Source organism: Poecile atricapillus, chromosome 8 (assembly GCF_030490865.1).
Source record: "Poecile atricapillus isolate bPoeAtr1 chromosome 8, bPoeAtr1.hap1, whole genome shotgun sequence".
NCBI classification, from domain to species: domain Eukaryota; kingdom Metazoa; phylum Chordata; class Aves; order Passeriformes; family Paridae; genus Poecile; species Poecile atricapillus.
Window position 1 is genome coordinate 12,183,790 of NC_081256.1, and position 26,804 is coordinate 12,210,593.

The following is a 26,804-nucleotide window of genomic DNA, read 5'->3' on the forward strand; positions in this document are numbered from 1 at the left end:
AACATGAAGTCATAACAGTTTCTCAAAGCTAAGTGCCAATTCATTCAATATTAAAAACAGAAGAGGAAGCCAGAAAAACTTTTGAGAACTGAAACCATTTTGAAAAGTAGAAGTAATTATGGCCTGTAATTTTCAGCCAGTTGAAAAGGACTGCTCTGAAGTGGAGATTACCCATAATCTGCAACTGAAACTAAGAGCCTTGTATTTTCCAGTTATTTTATCAGCAAATTTAAAAAACCCTTCACTCTGCATATAAATTTCTCCCATTCCATTTATTTAAATTGATGGGACAGATGTAGCACAAAGAGTGCAAGGGTAAAATGCATATAAATTAGTTTGATGCTGTCATAGAGTTCTGGCTTTAAATTCTTTAGAGAGTTAATTTTAGAATTGTGTTGTTTTACTAAAACAAACATATATCCAGTTGTGTCTTAACCCACAGGGACTGCACAATCTCTCCTGTGGGGGTGGGAAGTGAAGGAAATAATCCCTTCCCTGGATTCACCAGCTGTGCTCCCATCACTGCAGTGTGTGACACTGCTGCCTTCCCTGGCTGCCAGGGCACAACACTGACCAGGGCTCAGCCTTTCCAGCAGAGCTGCTCTCCAGTTTGTCCCCTTTCCTCCTACTTCTAGTCAGCAGAAGTAGGCAGTACTGCTGGCCATAAATTGGAAATTACCACGCTTAGAACCCAATGTTACTAAAGATAGAATAATTTTGCTGCTTGATTAAGTTTTAAAATTACTTTTTTTCCCTTTTCAAATAACATTCATAGTTTTAGTACCCCAGAACAAGAGCTGGTCCTTTGCATATAGAGAAATACCAAAACTGTGGGAAACCTTTCTGAATGGTTAGTAACATCAGTACTTCCAGTAAATTAAGCATGCCCAACTACAAAGTGAAGGCATAAATTATTTTTTTTTTCCTGAGAAGCATAGCAGAGACTATGGGAAACATTGTGGGGAAAGAAAGTAATCAGCTAGCAACTTTTCAGCCTTTAGTCAATATCTTGACAGTTTTGATACATTGAAGCAATATCTGTAAAAAGGGTTGGAAGATGAGGCTTGTAAATAAAATGCCTCCTCTTGGATTGGCTAACTATTTCTGGATCAGAGCTTGTATTGCCCTGCCTGCCAAAGAGGCTTCTGCATGCAAGAAGTCCCAAGAACTGTCGAGCTATAGGCAAGTCAGACCAGGTCTATATTTAGCCTAGAACATCTTGGATAGCAGCTAAAGGAAAATAATTTAGGAACTAGCTGTTGAGATGGGACAACTGCAGTACATCTATCTCCAGAGCATCAACCTGCCTTGGCTTTCAGTGTGTAAGCTTACTTTTCACAAAGGGAAACCTCCTTCCACCTCTTCCTGTTCTCAGACAAGAGAGCATGGTGGTTGCTGTCCCACATTCTCCCCCAGGCTTATCTGTTTCTCCCTTTTATGGGGGTTTAGCAACCCTAATCCTAAAGGGAGAAGTTGGAGGGGAAACAGGACAAGGGCAGACAAGACCAAACCCAAAGTACATATGCTGCTTTACCCCAACACACCCCCTACCAGCTTGAACAGCTCAATGCTATTCCTAAGGGAAAAAAATAACAGGATTTAGGAATTCCTCCCCACTTTGTGAAGGGTGGGTGGGAGAGGAGCTTTCATGTCCGCTGTTGACACCTTTTAGGGTAGTTTGGGTTTTTGAGTTTGTGTTATCTTGTAGCACTTTGCTATTTTTTGCTCTTTGAACTAGCTTTTCAGAAGCTGCTTCCAAACTAGATCCAGAGCTATCAGGAACTTCTAGCTAGTGCCTTGAAAATACTGGATGTGTCTTAACTATTCTCCCTCTGCTTAGTTCTGCTTGCAGCCTGAGACATCACTGAGTCCTCAGATGCACACGGGAAAGCAAGAGACCCAGGATCTGTTCCTCTCTCTGTCCCCAAAGCAGCTTCATACCTGATCAATACAGGCATATTTCAGTACCAGGAGACAAGGACATTGTATTCCTCTAGAGGCATCAGTCATTCCTTGAGCAATTTGCTGTCAGCCACAGGCAGCAGAGGATGGAACGTTCTCCATCCGCTGTACCAACAGGTACCAGTGTTCTGATCAAGCACTGCCTGTGCTGCTGTACTGGACTGGGGTGACCACTCCTACTCGGGGCAATCACCTACACTCACCTGAGAAAAGCTCCTGAAAACACAAGGCAGTGGGAGAGACACGGCACGCTGGGAACAGACAGTGGGAAGTTCCCGCAGGATCACAGGAAGAGGTCACATAGCACAGATGTTTTTCAGTTCAAGCAATCAAGAGACCACAAAAAAAAAGTAGGAGAAAGACAGGGTAAGCCCTGAAAAGGCTCACCTATCAGCAGCTTACACACCTCCCCTTCAAATTTCAGCATTTCCAGAATCCATTTCAGCAAGGCTTTTCATTTTTCTCCATTCTGCCAACAGCTTTAGCAAAGATTTGGCTTGAGGGAAGCACGTTCATACTGAAACCATGGCATTCTCTCTCATGCCATTAGGCCCTTATTTCCTGCCTCTGTGAAGTACAGGCTGCTCTGAGCATAGGAGTTGGTACTACTCATGTGAAGACAGGGGGGGCAGGGGCCAGAAACTCCACAGATGACAGACCTGCCTCCAGCAGGGGCCAGAAGACAGGGCATAAGTGTCATAGGCACCTGGAATTTTACCACTCCCTGCCCTTAGGCACCCACCTTCTCATCAGAGGAGAGCTCAGTAAGGGAAAGAAGACAGAAGAAAGTAAAACACACCATTGAGGGGAAAGAAGGAAGAATGTGGACAATTCAATTATGCTAGCAGTCTGCATATGGAAATTTGAGTATCTGATTAAGTATGGCAGTGGGCATGGGGACTTCACACATGATCAGAATTAATCCTTGTGCACCTTCCTAGAGAACATGAAGCAGCTTTGTAACTAATTCATGTCAGATGGGATGCTAAAGTGTTCCCTAAACCAGAGATTTTGGTAAAAAGCCAACATCTAACAACAACAAAAAAACATCGCACAAGTTCAGTAGCAGCTATGAGTGCCTGGAGGGCCCTTTCATCCATGAATGATTTTTTGCTGCTCTCCTTAATACAGAAAGACATGAAACTCATCCAAAATAGTAACTGGTGGTGTTAGCTAAAACCAGTTGAACTTACCATGCTAAAAAAAAAAGCATGTTTTAAAAGATAAGATTTCTGACTGTACCTTTTATTATACCTTATAAAGGTATACAAAGCACATGACTACACACACCCAGGGATTGATTTTAGTGAGCTTTTCCCTTAATTTAAAATTCTTCAACAGGAGGAATCCTTAAAATCTTGCACCACCCCTCTTACTCATTCTGAACTGCTCTTAGATATATAATTTGTTTGCAGGACAGTACTGCAGTCATGCAAAATGTGACTTTTCAGTTTCTTCTTTTAATTTACTATCTTTACCTTTTAAGCCACACTGCTCTTCTAATATGCTAAAAGCTTCCCTTGGTAGGAAAAAAGTGTCACCCAAAAGGGTTTCACTCACTTTTCAGGCAAACTTAAACCTTAGTCTGTGCTGAAAATGACAGCCAGAACAACCAAAATGACATCACCACAGGTACGTTTTTTTCCCTTCCTTTTAAACAGGCAACCAACTTATTTTCCCACTGAAACAGTTACACAGTTACACTATCAAAACTGAAAGTTCCTCAAAATTTCCAAGTCAACGAAAGCCAGATTCTAGAGGGAGACAACATGGGTAAAAAAAGTATCAATACACATGATGTTTTAATACAAAATATTAGCTTTTTTTCTTTTTTTTTTTACACAAGTCAGTTTTTTTAAAATATAGAACCTTAAAAAATGAACAAATTGCTATCCACACACTATAAACACTTGTTTGTGCTCAGTTTGATCAAGTTATCAGAACAATTTAAACACCAGTCCATAGTTTAAACACTGCCTTGAAGTTGGATGCAAACTATGCCGCACTGCGCGCTACCATTATTGTATGTACAGGGTGAAGCGCCTTCGGTCGGGTTTAGTACGGTAATAAAAAACTGTTCAGTTATCAGGTTCTTTGTGCAAGGATTTCACATTCTACTCATGCTCATGACAGGTCTGTATTACATTTCAGTGGCACTGGTCTGAGCAAGCACAGGTAATTCTGTGAATGTTCACCGGAAGAATGTCCATTACATGTTCTGGAAGTACGAGTTCTTCAGCTGGATAAAAGAAAACTTGTTAGTTTAGGGGAAATAACTAGCCTGATTAGCCAGAATTTAACAATTTCTAAGCACTGAAAGGATTTTTGATTTCTCAAAGTTGAATAAAAGTAATGAACTATCACATTTTCATAAAGATTACCTATGTAGCAGGTACATCTCAGGAATATTTGTAATTGCCCGTTTTTGGAACGCATAGAAAGGAAAAAATTTCCCTCAAAGTTGAAGGTCTTAAAAGGTCTTGTTTTAGTAGTAAATCATCCACAAGTTGCAGGTTGTTAGCCAAGTAGATTTAGGATGATTTACTTGCATTACAGTAATTTACACAATTGAGCTTTAGGCATACAGTACAAAACTATGAACAAAAAGGTGAAGCAAACTTTTTTATTTATATTCAGGTAAAAACATTAACCTGATGAAGTAAATTATTGCAGATTTGAGAAATCAGCACATAAAACAGTTGGACAGAGCATTGCTTACAGGTGCTTTATCTGTGTCAAAAGACAAAGGCTGAACTGCTTGTTCCAAGCTAGCACTGGGGGGAAAGAAAAAAAGAAAAAAAAAAAAAAGGAGAAAAACTACAAAATTAGCCAGGAACTTAGATCAAGAACAGGAAAACTGTTTACTCAAACAGGGAATGAAATGACTAATTTGTCTTTTAAAAAACTTGTACATCAATTCGAAATGCTCTGGGCCTTACCACAATACACACTGGCCAGCCCAAGCTGTTGGACTTCAACTACATGAAAGAAATAATTCTTCCTTGCCTCCAGTACGAGGCTTTTGCTGCCTGAATCACTGTGTAAACAGCTCTGGAGCGCTCTGGTAACGACTGTCGCCATTATATCCTACCACTACAGTAAAACTATGCTATAAGAAAGGTTCTACCTAGTTACAAAGGCTGAATTATATTGACAATATATATTTGATTTCAGTAAAATTTAAATTATCTTAATCAGAGAAAGAGGCACGGAGCAGTTAAATGCCCATGCTAACCAAAACATAACAATTGTTGAATGTTGCACACAAAAAGAACCAAGTGAATTGCACATCAGACAATACATGAGGATGGGTAAAATTAGAGGCAGGTGAGGGTACACAGAACTAGTCTACTAAACTAGATTTGTCAAATACATGGTGTATTTTCATTTCTGTACTTATGTACAAAAGTTGTCTTTGGAGGAAAAACTTCAGACTTAGCTAGATGGATACACACAGCCCAGTATTAAACTGCACAGCGACATTTATTGTTCCAGCCTGGAAAAACATCCCTTTTTAAATTTCACACAGCAAAGCAAGTTAAAAACTTCACTCATCAAATAAATGATAATTTAAACAAGAACTTGCTAAAGAAACCTTGTCACAACAACTTTTAGGGCCTGATCACTTTTAAGTCCATAGGGGCTTTTAATGAATATCAACCAAGTGTCTTTGTTTATAATCTGCAAGCCGTTTTTCTACAACAAGAAGGCGTAACACGTTTCCTTGACTCAGGTGATATATTTAGAAAAGAATCATGAGTTTCTCTTTTGCTGTAACAGGCAGACATTGTATTTTTCATTGTGATCAGGAAAGATGGAATGACTGCTGCCCTTCTCTTGCAGCTATCAAGAGTTTTTCACGCATTATCTCAATAGTTGAATAGTCCGGCAATTTGAGATAGTTCACACAAGTCATTACTGAGGGTAAGAAATCATCGGGATTCTCTGTGGACTCAAATGTCTTCCGTACAATCGTCAAGGGAGGATTCAAACTTCGAAAACCTAGTAATGAGAAAAGACACTCAGAATAAGGCTGCTCCTCCTGAACACCCACAGCTGACTGCAGACATGCCCAGTGACAGAAGCACGCATCGCACAACTAACTTCCTGGACACCTTTAGAAGTTCAGAATACAGCTGCAGAAAGCTGCACAACAAGCTAAAAATACCTAAAATCCTGCCTGCAGATTTGTCTTCCAAGGTGAATTTAAAATAAAGGAATAAGCTGGATAAATCTCCTTTTAATTGTGTTCTGTATGTGTAAAAATTCTATTCTAATCAAATATTTTTTATGTTTGTTGGCTTCACACACATTTTCTAAAATTCTCAGGCATCATCTGTGACTCTAGGACATGGTTGTTCTTATACCAGCTATCGTTTCTATACTCCTAGCACTCAACTGTGTCTGCACCATGTCTCCAAAATATACTTAGGAAGAAAAAAATAATAATCAATTCTTCCCCTCAAATCCCACAGAATGTAAATATTGGAACAGATGCACGACTTCTGTTTTCACCTGCAAAGCGCTCAGCTGAGAATACAGTGAAATGTGTATTCTACAACAGTCCCTAGCAAAGACAGCAAATTTCTCTGTTTACTGCACTCTCTTACCTAAATGCTGAAATTCAGAAGGGGGAGAAATTAAATAAGATTAATATCATCCTAAGTGTTGTCACCTTTCTAGAAAGAAGACTGTTGTTTTCAGGTTATAATACATCATTTTGTTGCCATAACTTAATGCACCTCTAGCCAAAAAATACAGTATTAAGAGCATTCAGTTTTATTTAAATTTGGAACTCTTTTGCCCTCTGACACATTTTCTGGCAATTTAAACCTGGAGAGTCAACTGTAGGACGTACCGTGAGATACGTCATAACACAAAGGTTATGAGAATTATATGTGAAGTCTGCCCAGCCACTTCTGAAATTAGAAATGGGAAACTAGTACAAATCTCTTAAATACATAAGTTAAGGAATTTCTTCCTATACTGAAGTAATCATCTTATTCAGAAATACATCAATAATAACAGTGATTTCATGCTCAACAAGATGCAATGACAAAAACCTACCTCCTACAGGCAGTCTGGGGCTGCCTGTCACAAACTGAAGAAACAGTCTTTGCTGCTCACTATCAAAACTACTGAGAATTTCGAAGAGATACTTCACTGCTCGACTGAGGAGGGAAAAGAACCAAGAGAATATTATTTTGTTTATAGGTAAAATAATTGCATCATATTCAGCACAGCAAGAACATTTTCAAATAAATGTCATACAGTTCTTTTAGCTTGAATAACAATGTATATTAAGATTATTTCAAGAAAGCATTTTTTACTGCTTTGTTTTTCTGTTTAAGAAGAACAACATGCTATTACCTGTCATGTGTATAACCGTGATCAGGCCTGCAACATTCCATTAAAGTCTTTGCATCCCAAGTGTCTGTCTTGCTCCCACACAAGAGCTGCTCCAACTATAAAATTAAGTAACAAGGAGTAAATGTTCCCCTCTGCCTTTAAAAGCACCAGAAAGACAGGAGTAGCACAAGGGCTTGGCTAACACACTGTTCTAAAGTTTGCTTTAACGTTTGTTCTTGAAGTCAAAGATCTGAGTTTATAAAGGTAAACAAACCCCTCAAAATACAGTCTTTAAAGAGACTCCCTCAGTGAAGAATAAAACTTTCTCTTTTTTAGTCCAGAGAACCATAATTATCATTCAATTCAGTCCACTTAGTGTTGAGCATTTTACAAGGAAACTGATGTGGTGGTGAGAAAAAAGAAAAACCAACTATCCTTATTCTTTACCCCTTCATCTGAATCTCTTCTTACTGTCTGAAGTTTTGCTGAAGAGCTGACTACTTGTTCTGTTGTTTTAATAGAAGACCCAGGTAGTGTCCACATCTATCTACAGCTATTCAGAGGTACTGCAATACAAGGAATTAAGAGTACCCACACTACCTAGAGAAATGAAGTACAGTAGATAAATTAAAGCACTACTCAGAAAAGCTGGATACACACACAATTAAAGAAAATGGAGCTGTTCATAACAGAAACATTAAATAAGTGACTACTGAACAGAGAAATGTTTAAGAGTTAAGTGTGGAATTTCAGGGACACTCAGTTTTACTGACCTGCATCAGAAATGCAATGTCATCGGACTATCACAAATGCCCTGCACCTAGGTTAAGACCGCCCATAAATGCAGATAAAGGTTATAAAAATAGCAGCAAAACAGTTCACCAACCTCCTCAGGATAGAAGTACTGAAGATGACTAAGGGGAAACACTGACTCAAATCCATCTCTGAAGGAGTCAAACTGTCTGGCAACACCTTCATTTAGTGCCCAGAATATAACCAACTGCAGGGAAAGAAAAAAAAAAAAGAAATAATTTGAACAAAGGAAGCATGCAGTGATCACTACTGTACAAAAGAGTACAACTGCAGAAGCCAAGCACCAGCAGCCCAACCATATGCTCACTGGAGTTACCACAGGGTGCACACTAATTCATGGAGCTGCTCTACAGCACTGCCTCATTCTGCCTTAATTCATAGTTTAGATTACCCATAACACGAACATTTTGCAGAATTTAGACAACTTACTTGCCTTTTTTAAAACAACAAACTAAACTCAAAATAGCTGGTTAAACTGAACTTACTTAACAGAACAATTGAAAGTAAATCTGAATATTTGTTATTTTTAGAAGCCTTACCTAGGGTGCTCTCTCTCTATACCACTTAAAATGCAGCACCTGAAGCAGAAATCCATAGGGCATCATTGGCAGTATTACCTTAATCTCCCCCATGGAAATAACATTAGAACAGCGACCCATATAAGTTTAAAAAAAGTAACTCTAGCCTGTTTGATATATTAAGTAGCTTAATATTGTAAGAATACATAGGAACAAAAGAAGTAACTTAATTTCAAGTTACTGGAATACAGTTAAGAATCATAATGCAAAAGACAGTAAGACACTAATCTAGGCTTTTTGAGAGTAATTCTTCTATTTTGGTTTTGTATCTGTAGTTACCTCCTCAACATTAAATTAACTTCCAAAGTGGACAGCACATACTGAAACTACAATCAGTTTGAGGGGGGAAAGGGCAAATGTCACAAATGAGACCGGAGTTCTTTTAAATAGATCTCCTGCAGCCAGCATTGCTCCACTAAATAAAGGTATTTTACATGGCATATCGCAGGCCAAGTTCAGGTTCTTTTGTCAGTCAGCGCTATTGATGATAATACTTGCCTTGGATATCTTTAACACCAGCAGGAAACAGGAGATGGTTATAAAAGATGTGTTGTCAACACAGAACTACTAGTTTAAAATGTGTTAAAAGCTCTGACCTGTGGTGCTGATTAAAGTAATCTATGGATGCATCTGAACAGGATTAAAAAGTTCATAGGTCTTGCTGGAGTCCTGAAGCAAGTGTGTAACCTTTTTCCAACAACTGAAGAATTACTGCTTCCAGAAAGCTCTCAAGATACAAAAAGCTCACTAGGATCTGTTGGTAAGTTTTCCAATAGAAGAGTCAAGCACTGAACTTCATGTGAGCTACACTGCACTACTTCCACAAACCAGTTTTAATGCTGAAGAGGAAGGCAGTAAGCACCAGCAGCACACAAAACTCTCCTACAACACAGAATAGTCTACGGCTATTCTAACAGCAGAGTTGCTTACCTACAATTATGATTACTTTTTCTGATCAAGAGCACATGGCATAATTAAGCTGCACTGTATTCTTGTAGATTCAAAGAGAAGATCAAATTGCTAGACAAAAAGCTACACTACTGTAACTTTTTGTTCACGAATTTAGAACTAGCAAGGTAGCCTCTTTATAATACAGGGGAAAAGATTAAAAAAAAAAAAAGACAAAAAAGATAGAGAATAAAGTCTTTCACTATACTGGTAATTGAAGCAGTTTTACTTTCTGATAAAGGCAGCTCCTGTGGGAACCGACCTTGGGGGGAAAACAAGGAGGTACAGGGAAGACTGACATGATGGCAGGAGAGGCATAAAAAGCAACAGTAGGCTATTTCAGCTTTATAAACAACTTTTCATGTTAATTCTCACGCAAGATTTTAACGAAAATGACATGCTCAAGAGCAGGGCAGCTGACCCACAGAGGTACAGGCCAGCTGATCAATTAAATATATTGTTTCTAAAATGCAATTCATCATACTTGTGATAGAGACCACATTAATTTTCCCTCTGAAATCTTTTCTATTTACTTCACATGAGGTCTATAAAGCTATAAAGACAAAGACAGGAAAAACTGCATGGAGATCCTCTAAGAAAATAGTTCCGAAAGTTTTTAGAAGGAGGAGAGCAAGTTTTCTGTTGTCATCTTTTCCTTTGCAATGCTAGAAGCCTGCAGCAGGACAACTACAGGACAACTGAACCATCTGTAAGCTTCTCTCAGTGTATCAGGTATCTGATACAAGTTACTTAGGGAAGAAAAAAAAAAGACTGCAAAGTATGGAAATCAGACTGAAATGCTTGAATGCAACATTACTCAGTAAACAGAGACCACAAATTCTGTTTCTAATAAACTGTAGAAGTTTGTATTGCTCCTCTGTTAGGTCTGCAAAGAGTTTTAAATCCAAATATATTTAATTCTGTAAGTGATTCTTGACTAGCAGAATTTACTTTTAACAAATACATGGGAAGTGGCCAGATAACAGTTTGGAACTATAAAGTGAATAGAAAATAGTCAATATTCACTTATAAGGATTACAGAACAGCTTTGCAAGATTTCTCAGCTGATAGGCAGGAATTTACATGACCATTATTGAATTGTTTCTACAAAAACATCAGATGTGTTTCTGATCAGTGCTTCAAAACTTAACAGTCCTCTCAGTGAAACTGGCAATACCCTAACTGTCATGAAATTTAGTAACTGGAATACAGTGATCCTCCCCCCAACCCACTCACAACTTCATGTGATAATACTGCATTCTTGCTGTCCCTATTCATCTCTTTTCCAAGCTGTTTTTAACCAATTATCTTTATCACTTCCTTAGACAGAAACAGCTTCCTACCTTTGTTCAGCAATATCAACCTTCTGTTTTCCTATGTCACTTTTGACATAGGAATAAATCAATACACAGGTGTACTGTCAATTTATTCTGGCAACGTTTTGTTATCTTTTACTTATTTATTCTTTTTAGGGTTTGGGGTTCTTTCACACGTGTTTGGGGTTCTTTGGTTGACTGGTCCGGTTTTCCTTTGGCTTTTGTTGGATTGGTTTTGACTTTTTGGACAAAAAAATATAATGCTTTAATTTTGACTCAACTTCTGATGTTTTCTTAAGTATGAGCCCAAAAAGATTACACTACTATTACAGCAGTTCAAGGGCCACTGGATAGCAGATGTTAGATCACTATTGCTAAATAATTTGCTAAATCACTATTCCTAAAAAATTCATTATCATAACCACTTATAATGAATCCACTTACAATACTTTTTCTCCAAACAGCCAAACTTCTGATGACTTCATTACATATAAACCAGACTTTTTGTACTACACAGCTTTCAAGTCAGGTGCAATTAGATTCTAACAGTTTTACTGTAGTAATAAACTAGTACAGAAGAGAAGTCATAATTAGAAAAATTATTATTGTGCCTAGCTCATGAGAATGAAATATATATGGAAACAAACTACCTGGGAGCAAGAAAAAAGACAATTTTAGTCACAGATTTGCTTTTACATACTCTGAGATACTCCTCTAAATTGTGGATAGTGACCGGTGTATCTTTTCCCCCTTTTTTCAGCTCTATATTGGGAAACCCAGGAAGTGTGAAGTCCAGCCCTAGATCTTCCACTGAGCAGCCATTCATAGTCAGAGCCTCCAATGCATACTGTAGACTTTCTTTGGTCTAAAAAATCGGAAGTGAAAACCAATGAGAACAATTAATTCAAAGAAACTTACCCAAAAGTTATGACTCCTAAAACAGCTTTCACTTATCAAACATTTCTGTAAGAGTATGACCATTAAAACTGTTACAGCTCTCCTTGCTTTCCTTCTGGAGCTGTCTTGCGTAACAGTAAACCAAGAGAAACCAGATAAACAAGCTTAATGGATAAACTGGAAAGATCACAGGAGAGCACCTTTTTCTAGCAGTTTTGGAATTATGTAATATGCCAAAAGACAGACTATCTAGAAAATACTACTGCAAGAAAAGGAAATGTGAAATATGCTATGGCTCTGAGGCTGTTTTTTCCTTAGAACAGTTAATGGCATTCATATTTGGCATGCATACTGACATTTTTCAGCTTTCATCCACCAGGTTTCAGGTTTTTCAAATTCTTGGGAAGTTAAAAGCCACGACCAAGGAGAGAGAGTGAGACAATGAGGTAAAGAGGAACAAAGACCCACAAGCTTGCAATACTTTCCCCCCAAACAAAGCAGATGTATTAAGAGTATAAATTAGGTTATTACTTCCTGCCATCTATTAACACTGGATGCAGAAAAAGCATGTATGCCAAACACCTTTTACTCACTAGTGCCACAGTGAACTGTGGTATTTTCAGCTAAGAGTAGATATCCTTGAAAAATTAATGTATGTCTGAAAGAACCTGTATGCTCATGCATGATGACAGTTCACCTCAGTTCTGCATACAGCTCTTCAGTGAAAAAAAACAAAAACCAACCCTACATAAAAGGCATTTCTATGAAAATCTGAAATTTTGAATAAACCAACTAGTAAAAAAGCCAAACTTTTGACTGCTCAAGAAGCAAGGATAGATTTTTTTCCTCTGATATTTAAGTTGGTTAGTCTTTTTTAAGTGAACCAAAAGAGAAGTTGGGCAAACATCTGGCAGTTCTAGACATTTCTAGACTGTGTTTCATCACACAGAAGAATCCCACAGTGAGTTTCTCGTGCTAGACTTTACAAAAAGACAGTTTTGTAATTATTAGCCACTGATCTAATAACATTAAAACTACTTTGTGTGAGAACAAAGTAATTATCACTATCACAATCAGTTTCAATCTCCACACTACGTTCTGAACTACTGCTATTTCATAAAATCCAAACACGCAAAGATATACTCTTCCATTCTTAGGGTCACTTTCCCACCTGAGTTTTATCCTGTTCAAGTCTTTTCTTTTGTCTTACAATGTCTTCAAGGTGATATATTGATTTGGCTACTACTGGATCAATACTGAACAAGTCATGTGATGTCAAGGAAGTTTCTTGTCGTAGCATCCACTTATAAAAAGGAAGTCCAAGAGGAAGGTCCACCTGGAAACCAAAGTACTGAACAGTTTAGTATTGAACTGTCTTCCAAGAGTGTATCTTTTACTACTTCACATCTTGACCAGATCTACAATACTATGTCATAGTTCTGAAACACACAAAAACACCATGTCCTAGTGTTTTTGCCTCAGAAATTTACAGTCAAGAAAACCCAAGTGACTGCCTAGTGCATATATATTAAAGCAGTCAGCAACTGAGTTACAATGAGCTCAAAACATTCTTGAAAGAAGATTGGAAAGAGATTGCAACACATAGCAGATAATGGCTTTTCCTTTCTACTCTATGGTCTCAAAAGCCACTGTAAAGATTTTCAACGTGTACTGCCCTTTTCTCCCACAAAAGTTCAGCTGCATGCTCCCTGCCCTGCTTCAGACTGCCCTTACTTCTAGAGCTGAAAGTAATACCATTTAACTCTTAGTGCTTTTATCCCTCAACAGTCAGAACTAGTATTTTTATGTGACCTCTTCAGAACAGATTTTCTATTTTGTTCTCACCAGTCTGAAGTCCATGATTGCCTTGGCCATTAGTTTTCCCAGAAAGCGGAACTTCATTTTAACTTTTGCAATGTGAGCTGGCTTGGCTGTTCTACCAAAAGGAAGTGCAAAAAGGCCTTGAAGGTTATGAATGTACTTTGTACCTTCCTGGCTTCCTGTTGAGGAAGAAAGAAGGAAAAAAGAAAGAGTTCAGTATTTACTCTGCTAGTTTCTTTCAAGATGCAAGTGGCATACAGATAACCTTAACCTAAGCTTCTTATTAAAAAAAAACCAAAAACAAACAACCAACCACACACAAAAACCAATACAAAACCCACAAAGATCCACACACTATATCATCAGGCACATTATCTGACCACAAACTGAGGTGCTCTTTACATAACTGAAGTCAACTTAGAATCAATCCAATATTAATCAATATTTATAGATTAGGTAGTAGAGAAATTACCTTTTGGATTGGCTAAAGTCACTTCTTCTCCCCTCCAAAGGCCTAAGTCTGCTCTCTGTAGTTCCTGAGATACAAGTGCATAGAACTCTAGTGTAGGGCCTAGGCCTGTGCCAACCTTCAGGGGACGGAGGGTGAGGGGAGAGAAGGGGGAATGAGATAGATAAGTCCATTAGGTCAGTTTGAATATAAAATCTTTACTTAGTCTGAGAAATATTACACATTATTTGCTATAAAAAAGACTGCATGGCAAAAAGCACCTAGGGAACCTAACCACAGGAACATTTCCAACATGACAGGGGCAGCCCGGAAAGACTACATAACAGAGGAAGTAACAGTGGAGTAAAAGTATTAACTACCCAATGATCATATTATAGAGGAAACACACACAGCTGTTTGCTTAAGAGTTAGGAAAAAAAATGAGTTCTGCTGATTTAGATCAGAAAGAGCTTCTCCTAGCAACTAAAAATTACAACCAAGCTGATATGGGATAATTAAAGGATGAAACTCTTCAGCACCAGCAATGTGAAAGACAAACTGTCTGAACAAGGCATTTTAGGAAAGCTGCAGTCATTTTGTATTAATCTTCAGTAAAAAGGGGTTAAATTAGACTGTGTTGACATTACTTACTTCATTCTCATACTGGATTTCCAACATGGCTCTTGAACTGCCTAGATCTTGCATCACAGATTCTGCCTGTTTCAACAGCTCATCTCTGTTCACAGTGCGCTACACATTAGAGAAGTTTCATGTAGTGAAATTATGGCTTTAAGTTCCAGCTCCCAAGGCAGTTACAACAGGTAAAAATCAGTTATGCACATATTTCCACCCCTTGCCAATAGTTCTACAGTTCAGTTCAACAATTTGTATGCTTATGCTTTGATTTAGTAATTCTTGCTTCTATATGAAAACGGTTTAGAATGTATGTGGTCAATATAAAATGAAAAATCAATGCCCTACATTTACAGCAGTAAAACTAATAGGTGCTATTCTTGCCAAGAAAATGGCACTAGGACTATGATATAGCAAAGTATTGTCATGTGATATTGTGTACCTCAAACTATACATAGAGAAGAAAAGAGACCAAAGATGCTGAAACCGAAACAAAAACCCCAATAGTACAAGGATTCCTACATGTGGGCAACTATATTCTTTTAGAACTTGATTCTTGTGTCTCCAGCTGTTTTTCCCCACAGTATTCAAGATCATTTAGCATACACAGCAGATCTTATTTTAAGATAATGTATCTCCAGATTCAAGGCAGACATCCAAGACTCCCTCAAATTTAACACAGTCACAGCTTAGTTTTATTATGTTGTGACAGGTGATTCACCTTCCCCAAATAGTATTTTTGGACTATTTTGTTTATTAAGGGTCTTAATCCCGTTACTTGAATTCTTCTGAGAATCAAGCGAAAGAGAGGTTTACAAGCCAATATGTGGAAATATAACTAATGCTGCCTAAAACTCTGTGCTCACTGTTGGGGTTTAGTTTCAGGAATTATGTCAGGGTGCCCCTCCTGCCCTCATGTGGCCAGCAGAGAGAAGACACTGCACCTTCTGCTGGGGGACTGCAGGAACAAAACCCAACTCCCCTTCCTCACCATATCACCAAAACATCAAGGTCGAGAAGTAAGCCTTGCTCACAATTAAAGACAATACAAAAAAATAAACAGATCCTTCATTCCATTTTGAACAAGACATACTTACTTTTTTCCTGTCCAGCCGTGGTGCCACTCTGCTATCCTGAGAATCCGACTGATTGATTTCTGGATTAGTATCCAGTAGCCTTTGCATGGCTCGATCACGGTCAAAGGCCGTTACATAAAACAGCATTTGGCGGGTATCAAATGGAAAGAAAAATGGGCTGTGAAGAGCATTGGATTAGTCAGCTGTGTTCCAAGCAGCATTCAGTTTAAAACACAACAGAAAAGTAGTATGTCTGAAATTAGTGCTTTATTACACTCTGTGGTGAAAGCAGCCTCCAAAGGAAGCCCTCCAGAATGCACTTTAGTTTTAGTTACAATACTTAGGAGCATGTGTTTTGAGAAATGCAGTACATGAAAGAGACAAAAAAATCCAGAAACTTTTGACTCTTCTTGAAAAGTAACTCCAAATACTTGAATGCCTTATCTGTGCAAAGTTTACCTCAGAAAATAAAATTCCTTGTTCACTACTGTTCTACAATTAATAAATCCAACAGACCGAAGATTTAAGCTCTAGTTCCCATATTTGGCAGCAGAAAGACATGAGAACCTGCCTAGAGCAGCACCACTATTCTACCTTCCACCATTTGCAAAAACTACTTCAAATAGTCTGTGAAAGACTAAGAGAGAAACTTCTTGTTTTAATCACTTTCACTATTCTCAAAGTCATGTGCATGTTAACAGTGTGGTACTCTACTGGCATTAAGGGAAAAGGCAGTTTTGTTGAATAAATAACGCTACAGATGTTTAAGAATATACATTTGTGCTCATCATCTATCTGGAATGTTTATGAAGCAAGTTAGAGATCTTATTTTTAACATGAAAGGCCAAAGAATTTCTCTGAGTATGTATTTCCAGAGTCATCACCAATATTGCTGCAATTAACATACTTGAAAAACCCAAGAATGTCAACTCTGATTTCTTGTTTTTTCAAATGCAAGAGCTTTATGGATTGTACTCTGTATCAAGGTACTACAAAGTACTATGTATACAACTTCATAAAAACTGTTTAGGTTCTTTTATCAGTATCATTTATAAACATATCTTCCTTTGTATCATACTGAATGTGCCAAGACAAATACAGTGAGATAGTAAGAATGCTATTAAGCAGTTTAACTGGAGAAAAAACATCACCCGAATAATTAAAATTTCAGTGGAAAACCATCAGATTTGTTCAGCAATTCCTGTAAGAAGTGGTCCAAACTGCATAGTCTACCCCTCAGAACATGATTTCAGCTATGCAATGTAGGTGTAAACATCCATCCAAGTGTCACTATGTAACTCAGCAAGATTACTGTGACTACATTTTCCACTCAAGAGTCCTGTAAGGACCATGTACGGTGCTGCCCAGCCAAGATCCCTATTGAACTGGAATTAGAGACACTATGCAGCAAATCACTCATACCATGTTTTTCCAAGTTCTGTCAGCCAAGTTGGGATGTTTCCTGTCATAATTACCAAAGGATCCTGAAGCTGCCTGTTTGCTTTTGCTGTCAGTTTACTGTTGATAAACTCTGAGGTTGGAATTATCTCCTTGCAGACTGCATTCTGTGTTAAATAAAAGCAACATATTTCTAGTTAGAGAAATTCTGGAAGAAATAGCAAGTCTTTGTTAAAGAAGATTTTTAATGCTTCTAATTTGCTTATCATGGAAAGTAAAAAAAAAACCTTTACTGCTGTTTTGCTCATCCAGAGTCTCTGACATGAAAGAAGGACTGAGTAGATGTTTACCACTAATTTCCTTTTCAGAAATAAGGTTGGTCTTTGAACTTAAGGAAGGACAAGGCATGGACACTGTGCTCAACACAGTAAAAAGAAAATATGACTGACCGTAAGAATTTACAGCCTTCAGCTTCTCAGAAGTTAGAGAAGTACGTAGGGGAAGATGGCAGTATTTGCATTATTCTATCTTCTTGAGGGGCAGTGGACAAGGGGAAAAGGTTATTTAAAATGTTACAGATAGTTCTGCACTGAACCAAGTATCAAAGTGATTTATAAACTGCTCTACTCACATCATACAAGTAATACCAGTATCGACTGATGGCATGTAAAACTCTCAAAAGAAGAATAACATCTAATGAGGGGTCTTCAAATGTTATATTTTCAGGTGGAGTAGATATGAGGTAAATTTCCAGAGGATTTAACACCGAAGGGCATACACCATCTAGCGGGGAAAAAACAACATGTTAGCAAAACAATTCAATTAGAAGTTTTCCCAAGATTTAACTATTAGGAGCCTAGGCAGTATTAGTCATGGCATTCACTTAAATACAACAGTTCATTTAAACAACTCAGTAAATATTTATTTTTAGTTTTAATATACAGCTAAAAATATATGCTTACTATTTTTATACTATACCAGCTTTAAAAGAAACACTATAATGGCAGTAAACATTGTAAAAGTTCTGAAAGGACTGAGAGGAAATCTAACAGATAAGGCACCACACTCACCATGCCACAACTCATCATGTTTTTTAGAATTTCTAGGGGAGGTTTTTGTGGGAGCAGTCTGTGCTCTTCCTCTTTTACCCCCAACACAGTCCTTATTACCATCTTCATCCTCCCGCACAGGCTTGTACCTAAAAAGTAAACAGAAGTTAAAAATATGCTTTGAAATGCTAACTTAGAACCAAAAGCACTTTTAAAGGTGTTCATTTTCAGATTTCCAGAACTTTACTTGAATGACAGTTAAAAGCAGAAATACAAGAACACTGCACTGGGCTATGATCCAGCTTCTGAAGTGAAGTATTTCACAGGGGAGAAAAAACATGGATGCTTCAGCTCCATGAAGGGAAAGGAGAGAAGGTGAATGTATAAACAAAATCCCAAAGTGACTGAGGTTAGAGTTAGGGTTAGGTTAGGTTTTGGCATTTTTTAGTTGTTGTTTTGTGGGGTTTTATTGGCTTGCTTTTTTCTTCAGTACATTTAAATATTAAAAAGAATGAGACAGCTGAACATGAAGATGTTCAGCAGTCATGCATCAATGTCTCTTGCAGAGTATGGCTGAAGAACACATTCACAGCAATCAACTAGGAAAATTAGTGTGAAGTTGACCATTAGTTGTATACTGCACATTCTCTACTGTTTGTGGGCAGTTACCTAACACTAAGAATCGTTTCTCCCCATCTGGCAGCTGTCATTTGAAATTCCCCATTTCTTGTTCATCAGCTTAACTCAGGAACTAGACAGAGTATCAGGAGCTAGCAATGAATTCTTACGAAGTTTTAAATATCTCAAGCACATCAGGAAATTCAAAGCTCCACAGTTTTCAAAGAGATAAAACGACAGACAGCTATATTCAAAATTTCTTGATATACTGCATTTAGTCAACTGGAGAAGTTATTCCTGGATTTCTCTAGGCAACTTACCAAATGGTGTGCGTTTTTGTCCAAATCCCAGCTCTTCCCAGTGGGTTGCTTTCATCATCTGTAGACTCCCTCTCTTCCTCAGCCTGTAAACTGTACTGCCTTACTGCTTGGTACACAGTCATATTGTATGGCAGCAAGTGATCTCCAATGTAGAACTGCAATCTATGTCTCACATTCCCTGAATTTAAGAACTGAGCAGCCTGAACAAAAAAAAAACCAACAATAACCATACAAGTTAGGAAACTTGTTGCATAGCTTTTCTTGAAGGCCCACCACACACAGCACCCTCCCTGTTCCAGAGCAAAAGCTTACCAAAGATTCATCTATTTCTTCATCTGACCCATCATCATCACTATCTTCATCATCTTCTCTAACTCTTCCATAACCTGAGGCAAGAGAGAAGAAAGATGTCTTCAGTTGCTTTTTTTCATTAAAGGTAACAATGCTTTGGTACTCTTTTATAACTTCTAAAACTTTAAATCAGTTCCAAAACATATCAGTTAAAAACAGTAAGATTCAGAACTGTTAGAATAAATTTCAGTATCAACACCTGGCATCAAAAATGCCAAGTTACAGCCAGTGTGATAGTAAAGCAGTAACACTTCTGTTAGTATTTTGACTGAAATGTTTACCACAGAAAACAGTTTGTCCCAGAAAAGGAAGATTCTCTACAGCTTTAATCTCCTCCCTGGTGAGCAAGGTATCTTCATAGGTACCATCCATTTGCCTTCAGCATAATCCTCACAGGTTTTTACAGACTCTAAATTGACAGCAGGAACTATTCCAAAAAGGAAAACACAAGTGACTGTATAATATATAAATACCTCTAACTACAAGGTATCTTTCAATGGCTTGTACCAAAGCCAGAGGATCAATCTTCACAGGTCCACCTTTCCACTGTTTCACATTAGCACAGTCTGGATGTCTTTGCAGTTGGCATTTTAATTGATGTGTATTGAAGAATTTTAAAGCTTGGGATCCTCTGTTAAGAGAAAAACTCAAAATAATTTGTGAAAAAAGTTGCTACACAAAGAATCTAATAACCATAATTGCATTAAAAATGCAATAAAATAGGCTTATACATGCATTTATGATTTTACTTCTCAGTATTATTTGTCAGACTATATCTCTAAAAATAAGCTACTATAGTTTGGATAAATAGATTGTAAGTTGTCTTCTATAAGAACAACAGAATCCAAGCTGAACAAAATCTGGAAGCTACATGAAATGAGAGAAAGCTCAGCCTAAGGTCTGATTACAATATGGCCTATATGGACCATCTTTGAAATCTGAACTAGTTCAGTGGTCATCTGATAACACAGGAGATTTAGAGCTGGTTTTATGTGCAGTGCAATGAGGATCAGAAATGGGCATGGAAAACACATGCATTCATTTCAACAGACTTTTTTTTCAATAAAGACCTGAAAACCTGAATGCTCCTCTGCTTCTTTTCTTGCCAAGAATAGTTTATATATACATTCCACCTCACCGAACTATCAATACTCAAGCTAGCTGGTTCTATACAACAAGCCTCTTATCTTGGGCTGCTTCTATTTCCAGGTGCTAGTAAAAGACTACTAAAACTTAATGCCTCAAAATCCTCATCGACATAATCCACAGTAAAACTTGCAGTCAAACAATGCTACAGCTCTCTGGCTTCCCATGGCATTTTCTAGCAAAAAGAACAGCAGGACTTTGCTTCTATGATTAGCAGCTTTTTAACTTTGGTAGTTATCCCACTTTTTACAAAAATAATATAGGTAAGGAAGCATGCTGAGATTACAGAGCACATACTATTTGCAAAAGCCAGTACACAGACACTATTTCCTTCTAATAAGAAATCTGTGTAATGCATTAATTCCCACTGATCCTAAGTTTCACAATAAACAAGTACTGAATTTTAATGCTAGATTAATGCTATTGTGTGAGGCTCCAATTCAAATTACATGGATGTTGTGTCACCATTAATGAAAAAAAACCTCTCCACACTACCTTAACTACCTGAGACACAGAAGACCTTTGGCATTTCTAATTTTAAAAAACAGTTTACAAAAATTCATTTTCAGTGCTCCTCCTCTCATGCTAAGCTTTTAACCACCACCAAAAAAATATTTTCAAAACTTATATGCAACTGTACTGAAACAGATTCACTACTATATAATACATAAAAACTAGTGTTGATTTACTGAAGTATAGAAAAGAAATTGTAGAAACAGGTCTTTAGTCACTCAGATTTGTTACTTATAATACAAGTACCAAGCTGGATTGCAAATTTATTCTGTACCTGAAGACTCAGGGCACGTCTACAGCTATTTTAAACTCTACTGACAGCCAAGCCTTATCACTTAATGCACTATCATCCTACAGAACAGAACCTATATGAATAATGAAGTTGAGCACATTGATGTTTTTTAGCAGAGTAATTAAATTACAGTGTCCAAGTAATAAACAGATTGTTTCTCTGCAGTGTTTACAGTGTTACATGGGAACAAGGAAGACATTTGGATTTTTAAAGGGTAAATTTAGAGATTACATTTAAATTACCCCAAATTTAAGTGAGACAAGTTTCAAGATGATAAGCAAACATTTACAAAAATATTCCATCTTCCTCTGACCAAAAAAAAAAAAAAAGGGTTATTGCTACTGTCTTTAACAGAGTCAGAAGTTTCCATTACCTCCTCTTGTAATTCTACTTCTATTTGTACTTGTCTTTTAGTGTTGTTTGAAACAAGTTTTAGAAAACAAAAGCTTCCAACAAAACTGTTACCTGAGCATTAATCCTTACCTGCTCCCTGTTCCATTTCCACTAGGGAAGTCATGCACTTTAACAGGAAACTGTTCCATCTGACTGAGGCAGTTGTTCATTTTATGGACTAATGCCAACAAAGGTGCATTTTCTAATGGCTCTAATCTTCCAAGGGGCTCTTCTCCAGGAAGCTGAAATATAGTCCAGTCTTTTGTTATCTGCTTGAATTACACCATCCTAAACAATTTATATCACAAATTAAGAATCCCTGCTCTCACTGAAAGTAGCAGCAGTATCAAGATGAGTAAATGACACAAGTTTATGAAAGACCTCTTTCAAAGAATGTACTTTTCTCTCCTGCTTTCAACTGAATATCCCAAAAAGCTTTTAAGCATTCACCCTTAACCATGAGCAACAAGCTTTTTGGAATTCTGAGTTATATGCTTTCCTCTCTTCCACTTCAAATGTCTTCCTTTAAAAACAGAACACCAGTTTCTTGCAGTATTTAGTCCTAAGTGATAATATTACTATCCAAACTTTTTCCTTCCATATCAACTTCTCAAAAGACAGAAGTTCTTCAAAACTCAAGAAAATTGGCCATTTTGGAATTTTTTCCACTGCTGCGTGGAACTTTTCTAATTACAGGGTACTCAAAAAAGTTCATGACCTATAAAGACACTAAACAATGTGAAAGTTGCAGTGTTATACAACTTAAGACATAAACAAAACATTCTTTCTGTATTCCACCTTTAAGGTAAGGTCAACATAGAACCCCTCAGGTGTTTTTTGAGAAAGAAAATTTGAGAGGAAGACAACTAATGCCAAAAAAATAAACAAGAAAACTTACCGGAGAAGAAAAAAATACATGAAGAAATCTTTTCAATCTGATATCCCTGCTAACAGCATCTTTTTCACTTTTAGATGTCAAATAGAGCAGCAGTTGTTTAACAAACCCACTATGCTGGATTTCAAATGAGGAGACGTCAGATTCCGAGACAATGCTACGGATTTCTACAAGGCACTCTGTTCCACCATCCACCTGAAAAATGTAAAGAGAGTGTTTCATTACCCAGGTATTAAGGGCTTAAGAAATGCTAGTTTTCCTTCTACTGCCTGGAACAGCTCTAAAGGGAGAGGGGAAAAAAGCAAAGTCTGGAATGTGCAGTAACTCAATAGATGCAGCAACACAGAGCAAATCATCTGATAAGCATGTTTCTGTTCAAGGGGAGAATTTACAGGCAACAGCTACAATTTCTCTACTTTTACAAAAAATACAGGTCCCATTCCTGTCATATGCAAGGTAAAGATGAGCTCCAAATAGGGATGCTTTCTGTTTAATGAAAAAACCAAACAAAACCCCAACAACTCAGACTGGTATGTTTTACATGACATTTGTGTGGGAGAGAGGAGGAGGGAAAGTTTCATATTTTAACGATTGCTCAGATCAAAGCACAGAGCACAGCTCAGCTCTTGTGCTGGTTTAGATCACATGTTTGGATCACCTGTCAAGGACCACAACTGTCTGAAAAGCAAGGCTGAAATTCTTGACATGCTACTGCATTTTCCACAATCTGTATTTCTTCTACCATTTTAACAAAATGCTGCTTCCCTCTCCTCCTCCCCCCAGTCTCAAAGTTCTTCCCACAAATGGTATTGCTCTTTAAGAATAAAGTCAATTCCTGACACTTAACTGTAGAGCTTTCAAATTTGAAATAAAATGCTATGCAAATGATACATTGCCAGGACTGGTCTTTTATCATAAGTGGTGTATGTGTCAGAGCTTACACACTCATTCTAAAAAATTACTCCAAGTCATAATGACTCATAAGTCAAGTCAAAAATGACTCCCCCCCCCAACTGTAGGTTTGCCATTTCTAACCTGGAGGTTGAGTTGTTCAGTTGCAGTGCAAAGTCTCTGTAATACATTTAGTGCAGGATTGCTTCCATCCATGTTTTCAGAACTAAAGTAATGTTCTACAAATTTATGGGCTTGCTCCTTAATCCAGCCCTTAATTTTTTCTCTGTAAAAAAGCACACAGAAGGCATTTAGCCACACTTAGCATTTGCATACATTAATATTCCAAGTAAATACAGCCTGAGTATAATTCTGTCCATGTTAAACAGCAGTCATAGAAAACCCTTTACTTTTATTCCAACACAGTCAAGTACTTTTCTCTACAAATCACTTCTTGCATTGTTTTTCTCAGTTCTCCAATTTTTCCCTACCATGCAACTTCTAAACTATTCCAATGTTATTTTCTCTACCTTAATTTCTTGATTCTTTTTCCAGATATTTTTTGGTTAAGCTCCAACTTCTTTGTAGCTGCTACTTAATCCCCTGATCATAGTGAACATCATGTTACAAGTATTGTGATTTTTTTGGGTGCATACCTGTTATTGGAAATGGTATCCTTGGAAGCAGCCCTTGCAAGACCACTTACTCCTGCTGTTCGTGCTGGTTCAATATTATTACTGTTGGACTGTGTGCTTAATCTTCCCCATGTTTTAGGATTTAAACTTGCCAAGAAAGAAGATTTAGGAGACTGAGTAGTTGTAGGGCTTTTAGCTGGAGGGAATAAAAAGACAAAATTTAACATCAACAGGTATATTACTAGCTAGCTCTTTCTGCAGTTTATAAGCTTACTTTAAAAGGAGGTAAAAGTATCATACTTTAAGAATTATTTACCTTGATTGTCTACTTTGTCATCATCTCTTGGAGGGGAGTATTTTGGTCTCCTTGGCCCTCGTTTTGGCAGTCTTTTTCTCTTTAGAACATCACTCAGTCGTCTGTCCAAATTTAAAAATGAAGTTACTTATTTCCACCCAAGAATATATATATATTCATGCACACACGCCTCTCTTAGTTTAAGATGCATCTGCCAGCTGCTTCCTTGAGAATTCAAGAACAGGTTCAAGAATTGAACAGAATTCAAGAACATCCCATAACAAGGATATTCCCTGCTCTAGGAGCAGGAGGGCCTCAACTCTATAATTGACAGGACAAACTCCATCCAGAAAAGGAAGGGTTTTGCTGGCTGTCATCTCTCTATTATGAGCAGCCAAGTATAGCCAGAAGTGACACTAAACAGAGGTTTCTCATTTTCATGCTTTAATTTGTGTAACCATTTCTTCACCCATTTATTTGAACAGACTTAAAATGAAAAAAAAAATCCACAAATCTCTACTGAATAAGCTCCAACCAACATTGGATATTTGACATGCCTTCCCTGTAAAAGCCCAGTAAACACTTCTTAACCGATTTGTGGCATTTTTACTCATCAATCACTACACTTGACAAGTTCACTTATTTCAATTCTTGTTTAAAGTGACAAATATTTGACCTTTAAAATAACAGCAAACTATTTAATTTGCAACAGCAAACTAATTTATTCCTACACTGTATTTTAATTCTACAAGTGTTCAAAGTGATTGCCTTCCAACAGAACTTAATTTATTGTAATTTCTTTTTCCTCCAGTCTCCAGGAGAAAGGTCCCATAGCTCTGAAAGAATCACTGTCCTTAACAGTTGGATGAGACTACAAGCTGTTGCTCTTGACATTCTCCCAAAACAGAAAATTATTTAATATAATTATGACCTAACTATCTGGTCACTGCTTTTTTTCCTCTTTTAAACATTTAATATAGAATTAATCTGAACTACCCACTGAAAAATTCAACACCACTCCAATTTAGTTTTTTAGAGGAATATACCACAGCAAAATGCAGATGATCATGTGGACAGCCCATGTCACTCAAGACTTTTTTTTAAAAAGTAAGATAAAAAAAAAAAACCCAAACCCCCACAACAAGAATGCACCAAAGCCAGAATGAACAAATGATTTTTCAGGAAGTGCACTTACCCCTGTGGGCTCAGATCCAAGGAATCCTCCCGGCTGTGCTGTAAGCTGGGAGAGCCCAAATCTGCAGCTGCATTGCTGGCAGCAGTGGCTGTCCCAGTACTTATGGTCGTAGTGGTTCCCAGCGTTCCTGATCCATTAGTGCATACTTTTGGGGGGCTTGTCAGCAAAGCCTCAGACTCTGCCAAGTTCTTCACTTGATGCATCACCCCTTTGAGACAGAATAGATCTTTGTTTGGTGGGTTGGTTTGGGGTACAGGGAGAGGAGGGGGCAGTAGAGATGTGGTGACAGGAACAAGGGCATTTGAAATGGTAGAACTGAGTGTTATTTGAACCTCTGCTTTGACTATGGCAGGCAGTATTTGCTCACCCCACCCATCAATACTAAGCTTTAAAAACAGTTAAATCTTTTCTTTAAAAAGTTAATCTACACAGCTTAAAAAAGTAAAAAAATTAGAGCAATATGAACAGTAGCTAAAGAAACCCCAAGCACAAAGACTAGTACAAAGACTTCCTGCTAAAGATTTCATCAGTTTTCTCCAGTAAGACTTCCCATGTAATTTCACTGAGCCATCTTCAGCCTGAGTTCATTAGTATCCAATAAGCCTGTACAAACTTGCTTCAGATTCTGAAAACACAAGCTCATCTCCTACAGAGTCTGGGTCAGCTCCTCCCTAGTAATACAAGGGGAGCTTGCACAGATCCGCCTTTATTATTCAGGAACGATGGTCAATTTTTACAGCTTGGGGACAGTGAACACACATTTTTAAAATACTATGTAAAGAGGTGAAGAGAAAAAAAAAAACAAACAAACCACGATTTACCTTCTCTTCTGAAGTAAACACTAAAAATGTCAGGTAACTTTTGCATTAAAATCTCTGCCATCTGCAGGGCTCCAACTACTATCTTAAGGTCTTGACTCGACAGCATGGAGGCAATATGACTAAAACAGATAATTTATTAGAATTAGCTTTG

The 26,804-nt window shown here is 37.6% G+C and overlaps 1 protein-coding gene across 15 annotated transcripts in view; it reads right to left on the minus strand.

Annotated features, from left to right (window-relative positions):
* Positions 1-4,571: 4,571 nt before the first annotated feature.
* TRIP12 (thyroid hormone receptor interactor 12) overlaps positions 4,572-26,804 on the minus strand; it is a 79,898-nt gene continuing 57,665 nt past the window's right edge. For 11 of the 15 annotated variants that reach the window (XM_058844402.1, XM_058844400.1, XM_058844404.1 and 8 more), the window contains 23 exons: positions 26,654-26,772; positions 25,833-26,040; positions 24,659-24,759; positions 24,364-24,538; positions 23,852-23,993; positions 22,820-23,011; positions 22,012-22,163; positions 20,051-20,223; positions 19,539-19,612; positions 19,227-19,426; positions 18,310-18,437; positions 17,871-18,022; positions 17,264-17,406; positions 15,863-16,019; positions 14,784-14,882; positions 14,157-14,271; positions 13,709-13,863; positions 13,035-13,199; positions 11,667-11,831; positions 8,198-8,311; positions 7,333-7,427; positions 7,030-7,133; positions 4,572-5,964 (listed from right to left, as the gene is read on the minus strand). In XM_058844402.1, the coding sequence (XP_058700385.1) occupies positions 5,768-5,964; positions 7,030-7,133; positions 7,333-7,427; positions 8,198-8,311; positions 11,667-11,831; positions 13,035-13,199; positions 13,709-13,863; positions 14,157-14,271; positions 14,784-14,882; positions 15,863-16,019; positions 17,264-17,406; positions 17,871-18,022; positions 18,310-18,437; positions 19,227-19,426; positions 19,539-19,612; positions 20,051-20,223; positions 22,012-22,163; positions 22,820-23,011; positions 23,852-23,993; positions 24,364-24,538; positions 24,659-24,759; positions 25,833-26,040; positions 26,654-26,772 (3,325 nt within the window). In that variant the 3' untranslated portion in view covers positions 4,572-5,767. The remainder of the gene's footprint in view (positions 5,965-7,029; positions 7,134-7,332; positions 7,428-8,197; positions 8,312-11,666; positions 11,832-13,034; positions 13,200-13,708; positions 13,864-14,156; positions 14,272-14,783; positions 14,883-15,862; positions 16,020-17,263; positions 17,407-17,870; positions 18,023-18,309; positions 18,438-19,226; positions 19,427-19,538; positions 19,613-20,050; positions 20,224-22,011; positions 22,164-22,819; positions 23,012-23,851; positions 23,994-24,363; positions 24,539-24,658; positions 24,760-25,832; positions 26,041-26,653; positions 26,773-26,804) is intronic. The other 4 variants (XM_058844412.1, XM_058844408.1, XM_058844410.1 and 1 more) reach the window with 3 other exon arrangements.